Below are 6,514 nucleotides of genomic sequence, written 5' to 3' on the forward strand. Positions count from 1 at the left end.
GGGCAAACAGAATTGTGCACCATATTCCAAAAGTGGTCTCACCGATCGCCATTTACTGTATACCTGCCCTGGTTTGCCTTACCAAAATGCAACACCTCACATTTATCAAAATTAAACCCCAAATGCCACTCCTCGATCCATTGGCACATTTAGTCAATGTCCCATTGTAGTCAGAGATCATCTTTACTGCCCACAATCACACCATCTGTTTTGGTGTCATCTGCAAACTTACTAACCATACCTCCTATATTCACACACAAATCATTTATATGTGACGAAAAGCAGTGGACCCAGCACTGGTTCTTGTGACACAGCACTGATGACAGGCCCCCAGCCTGAAAAGAATTCCTCCACCACCACCCTCTGTCTCCTACTTTCAAGTCAATTTTGTATTCAATTGGCTAGCTTCCTCTGGATCCCATGTTAGTAACCAGTCTACCATGTGGTAAAACACTTCACTGAAGTCCATATACACAACATCAATCACTCTTCTATCATCAACCTTCTTTGTCACCTCTTCAAAAAACTCAATCCAAGTTAATGACACACAATTCCCATGCACAAAACCATCTTGGCTATGCTTAATCAGTCCTTGCCTTTCCAAGTATATGTAAATCCTGTCTCTTCAAATCCCCTCCAACAACTTGCCCACCACCAATGTTAGGCTCACTGGTCTATAGTTCCCTGGCTTTTCCTTCCCATATTTCTTAAATAGTGGTACCACATTAACCTTCAGTCTTCCAGCACCTCATCTGGGGCCATCGATGAGACAAATATCTCAGCAAAAGTCCCAGCAATCTCTTCCCTAGCTTACCACAAAGTAAGGGAAACACCTGATCAGGTCCCAGGGATTTATCTACCCTTTTGTGTTTTAAGACCTCCAGCACCTTCTTTTCTGTAAAATGTGCATTTTTCAAGATATCATTATTTATTTTCCCTGGTTCTCGAGCTTTCATGTCCTTTTCTATAGTAAATACTGATGCAAAATACTCATTCAGTTTCTAACCCATCTCCTGTGGTTCCACACATTGATGGCCTTGTTGATCTTTAAGGGGCTGAATTCTCACCCTAGTTACTGTTTAATTCTTAATGTATTTATAGAATCTCTTTGGATTCTCCTTAATATTACTTACTAAAGCTATCTCATGTCTCTTTTTTGCCCTCCTGATTTTCTTCTTAAGTTTACTCCTACTGCCCTTATACTCTTCTAGAAATTCAATCAATCCCAGTTATTGATACCTGATAAGTGACCATTTCTTGACCAGAAACTCAATTTCTCTAGTCATCCAGCATTCCCTAAACCTATCAGCCTTGTCCTTCACACTAACATAAACATACTGTCTCTGAACTCTCGTTGTCTCATTGTGAAAGCCTCCCACTTCCTACCCAACCTTTTATCTGAGAATAGCCTTCCCCCCCAATCAACTTGTGAAAGTCATGGGATTATAATCTTACCATTTTCTATATTCATTGAGTAGATTTTGAAACTTCTCAGGAAAATAAATGCTGTAGAAAGATCCTTTTTGTGTCACACCTGATACCTTCACTGCCAAGGATGATATGAATCCTAGGAGCCTACAGCTCAAAAGAGGCCCTTCAGCCCATTAAGTCTATATAGCCAAAAAACTACAGTGGACTCATTTTCCAACGTTAGACCCATAGCTTTCAACATTATGACACCACAAGTGCTCATCCAAGTACTTTTTAAAGATTGTGACATTACTTGCCTTTACTATCATCCCAGGCAGTGCATACTAGACCCTCACCACTCTCTCTGGGTGAAAAACTTTTCCTCAAATCCCCTCTAAACCTCCTGCTTTTTACTGTAAAGGTGTGTCCCCTATTTTATTGACCCTTCAATGAATGGGAACAACTGCTTTCTATCTCTGTACATATCCCTCATAATCTTCTGTATCTCTATCCGATTCCCCTTCAACCTTTTCTGCTCCAAAGAAAACACCTGAGTTATATCTAGCCTCTCTTCATAGCTGAAATGCTCCAACCCTGGCAACATCCTGGTGAACCTCCACTACACTCTCTCATATAGTCACAGTGCCCAGAACCACACACAGTACTCCAGCTGTGACCTCATCGAAGGTCTGCACAGCTACAACATGACCTTCATGCTTTTATAACCTATGCTTCAACTATGTCCCTTATGCCACTTTAACTACCCAGTTATGCTGCTGTGGAACCTTCAAGGAGCTGTGGATAAACAGTCCAAAATCTCTGTTCCTCTGAGCTTCCGAGTGTACTGCCATTCATTAAATACTCCCTTGTCTTGTTGTTACTTCCAGAGGCCATCACCTCTCACTTATCAAGGTTAGAATTCCATCTGCCACTGCACTGCCCATCTGACCGATCCATCTATATTCTCCTGTAACCTAAGACCTTCTTCCTCACTGTCAACTAGCCAGCCAATCTTTGTGTCACCTGCAAACTTACTTATCATCAGCCCCACATTGTCGTCTATATTATTTTATATATCTCATAAACAATAAGGGACCCAGCACTGATCCACGTGGACAGCGGCCTTCAAGCCGTTTATCACCATCTTCTGTCCCCTGCCACTCAGCCAATTGCATTCAACTAACCAAGTTATCCTCAATCCCATGTGCGTTTATGTTCTTTATCTGGGAAAATAACTTAATTTTGTATGCAGATCCTTGTTAGTGTATAAACAACTCAGTAATCTGTTGCAAAGCAGACATGAATTGCTGGACAATTTGAACTGTTCAGCAATTAGTCTTACAGCAGTCATTCACTCACAACTTGCAAGGCATTTGAAGAAATTGTTTTACGATGCACTGCTGGCTAAATTCACTGCAGAATGATTAGAATGGTACAAGCACTCTTCTAATGACTAGCATTGCTAAAACATTAAACCTCTCTGTCCCAGCTTAAATGGGAAAAATCTCACTTTCATAGAGGCTGAATCTAGAGTTGGAAAGTGTCAGGTTTGAACTCTGAGATATTTGATCTCTGTGCTCACAGTATTGTCAAAACAAAAATGAGCATGACTAGGCTGAACGAGAAAGGAGGCTGTTGGGGTGCGTTTGAGGGATGAAGATAAATAAGATATCAACCTAAGAATTCAATTTTGATCATTGTTTGTGACATCTGTTGAAAAATATGGATGGATGGAAAAAGGATTGTGCTATTCTAGGTTGTCAAGTAGGATTTTGAATCCCCTTTTCCATCTGCACAACAAACAATAGCCATTTGGGCACTTTACAAAGAGTGACTGGTGCATGTTGTATCAACCCCTAGCAATAGTTGACACCTTCCAATGGAAGCACTGTGATGGGAAGAGGTGGGTACTCACCCTCAACCTTCCTTCAATGAATGGGAACAACTGTTTTCTATCTCTGTACATATCCTTCATAATCTTCTGTATCTCTATCTGATTCCCCTTCAACCTTTTCTGCTCCAAAGAAAACACCTGAGTTATATCCAGCCTCTTTTCATAGCTGAAATGCTCCAACCCCGGCAACATCCTGGTGAACCTCCACTACACTCTCTCGTATAGTCACAGTGCACAGAACCACACACAGTACTCCAGCTGTGACCTCGTTGAAGGTCTGCACAGCTACATGACCTTCAGAGCTGTCAGGAAATTGACAGCTCTGATTGCACAGCATTCTGATATGTGCACCTATAAAATTCCAAATCAGAAAATAAACCCCCCCCCATTTTAATTTTCTCAATGAATCTCAAAATCTGAGATTTATCTTTTGTCGCCAATTTGTGCCTTTTGTGTGAACTGTTTTAGTGATCAGAAGTGTCAGCAGATCAAGTACAAGATCATTTAGATAGTGGATAGAACAGGTTGTATTTGATGAGCTGCATGACTGTGCCTGACGTATCTTGTTTTTATGTACCACTATCCAGCCCGAGATTCAAGGAAAGTTCCAAGCCGGCCTACCAGCCGAGCTGGAAGCAAGACCGGCAGCCGAGCCAGTAGTCGTCGTGGGAGTGACGCTTCTGATTTTGACATTTCGGATATCCAGTCTGTATGCTCAGATGTTTCAGAAACAGTGCCTGACACTAGCCGATCAGGGTCACGAGCAGGATCTCGGCCATCTTCCGCCAAACCTTCGAAAATCCCAACACCGTCACGGAGGTCCCCAGCAGCTAGCAAACTGAGTGCAGCCTCCAAAAGATAGTGTGATCAACCCAACAGAAGTTCTCTGAAATCATTTGATAGTGCAGTCCTTGGGATGTAAAATATTCTGTAGAATCTGTTGTGAAATATTGCAAGAGGTGGACTTTTAATGCTGCAGAATGGCCTTATTTGTGTTTTTGTCTTGTAAGGTATGTTATTTTATGTGAATAATTATTTTGTTCATTTTTTTTGTTGACACCATATCCTCTGGAGGGAAAATTAAAAAGAGCTTTTAAGAAAGATGTAAGTTAAACTAATATTTTTACATGATAATATGGAATTAGGTAACTATCTCTAAAAGCTGTTTCTGAATGTACTGTTAAAAAATATAAAATCCCAGGAACGTGTTATGTCAATAAGCAGGCAGATGACTCCCTAATTTGCTAACAGCTCTGATTACCTCATACACAATTCAATGAGGCAATGCTGGATTTTGTGAAATAATCTTTATTTTTGTTCAGAGCTGATTTTCCTTAATTAACCACAAAGCAAATGTCTGTGTCCCAGGTAATTAACAAAGGGATGTAAAAAGTTGATCAGCACTACCTTAATGTAGCAAACTTGAACTTACTCACGAATGGTTAACTAACACACTTAGACCGGCTGTTAATACACTTAAAAGAAATTCCTGCAGCATTTTTGTGCCATTTCATATTGCTGAGATCAAACTGCCATTGTTAAAACCCCCATGCCCTCCCCACAACAGCCATTTATACTAATTATAATTAATATATATAAGTATGAAGTGTGTTGATGTCAATGTGAAATTTTTTTTTGCTTGAGTGGAAGATAATTGTATCATTGATCCCATTTTGTATTAAAGCAAAGTTGCTTGCAGTAAGTCACGATCCGAATCATCCCTACTTGTTACTTTACAGCAATACTTCATGCAAGACTATTTCCTTATTTATTTAACAAAGTAGATGATAATTTAATGTAGGCTTGCGGCAGTGAATGAATGACCTAGAAGGGTTCCTCCAAAATGCTTATTAAAGCATTCTTTTCAGACTTATGCCGGTTTTTACTCTTTTGTTATTTCACTTTGCAGCTTTGAGAACTTGAAAATGGGAAGTTGCATTTATATCGCACCTCTGACATAATAGAGATGTGGAGCTGGGTGTTACCACCTGAATTTTGAAAGCTGGTTGCACGTGTACATGTCTCCCTCTTGTAGCTCAGTGCTGCTATACTTTGTCCTGCCTTCTAAAGCTGAGAGGTATCCTTAGCCAATGTTGTTCTCCAACTGACACCAGATTCCTCATTGACTACTGCGTGGCATATCTGGACTCTCTCTACCCAAGAATTTTGTCTTCACTCATTGCTCATGTTGACATTGTTGACTGTGACGTAAATGCATTTTCTTGTCAATTTATATATATCCTAAAGTGTGGGTACTTCCGGTGTTGAGAGGTGATTCCTACTGAAGATACTGAGAGCTCTAATCAGTTTGTGCTGAGCTGCTACCCACCTCAGTACAGCCTGTGTGCAAAATTACCTTGAGAGGGTGTTCGCATAAGCATCCACGAGAACAGTGAGCACTTCAGTACTGTCCTAATGTCTCACAGTGCTACTGGCTAATATGACAACAGTTATCAATTTAAACTGTGCAGGGCCATTCAATTCACAAGTCATTCACAAAGGTCAGGTTGCAAGATTTTATCTGCACTAATGTTAGTTAAAAGACCAGTCACAGAGCTTTCAGGTTGATGAAATTGAAGAACTTCAATTGCAAAGTGTTTGGAAGTGTCATAGAACATTACAGTACAGTATAGGCCCTTCAGCCCTCAATGTTACGCTGACCTGTGGAACTAAACTGAAGCCTACCTATCCTACACTATACTATTTTTATCCATATGTTTATCCAATGACCACTTAAATGCCAAAACATTAGCAAGTCTACTATTGTTGCAGGCAGTGTGTTCCACACCCCTACTACTCTGAGTAAAGAAACTACCTCTGACATCTATCCTATATCTATCACCCCTCAATTTAAAGCTATGTCCCCTTGTGTTAGCCATCACCATCCAAGGAAAAAGACTCTCATGGTCTATCCTATCTAATCCTATGATTATCATATATGCCTCAATTAACTCTCCTCTCAACCTTCTTCTCTCAATTGAAAATAGCCTCAAGTCCCTCAGCCTTTCCTCATAAGACCTTCACTCCATACGAGGCAACATCCTGGTAAATCTCCTCTGAAGCCTCTCCAAAGCTTCCACTTCCTTCCTATAATGCAGTGACCAGAACTGCATGCAATACTCCAATTATGACCACACCAGAGTTTTGTACAGCTGCAGCATGACCTCGTGGCTTCAAAACTCAATCCCGCTACCAACGAAAGCTAGCACC

At 40.6% G+C, this 6,514-nt stretch overlaps 1 protein-coding gene across 15 annotated transcripts in view; it reads left to right on the top strand.

Moving 5' to 3' along the window:
- Positions 1–5,177, top strand: part of dst (dystonin) — a 622,282-nt gene extending 617,105 nt beyond the window's left edge. For all 15 annotated transcript variants that reach the window (XM_072558451.1, XM_072558477.1, XM_072558489.1 and 12 more), the window contains one exon: positions 3,892–5,177. In XM_072558451.1, the coding sequence (XP_072414552.1) occupies positions 3,892–4,166 (275 nt within the window). In that variant the 3' untranslated portion in view covers positions 4,167–5,177. The remainder of the gene's footprint in view (positions 1–3,891) is intronic.
- Positions 5,178–6,514: the final 1,337 nt, after the last annotated feature.

Source organism: Chiloscyllium punctatum, chromosome 3 (assembly GCF_047496795.1).
Source record: "Chiloscyllium punctatum isolate Juve2018m chromosome 3, sChiPun1.3, whole genome shotgun sequence".
NCBI lineage: Eukaryota > Metazoa > Chordata > Chondrichthyes > Orectolobiformes > Hemiscylliidae > Chiloscyllium > Chiloscyllium punctatum.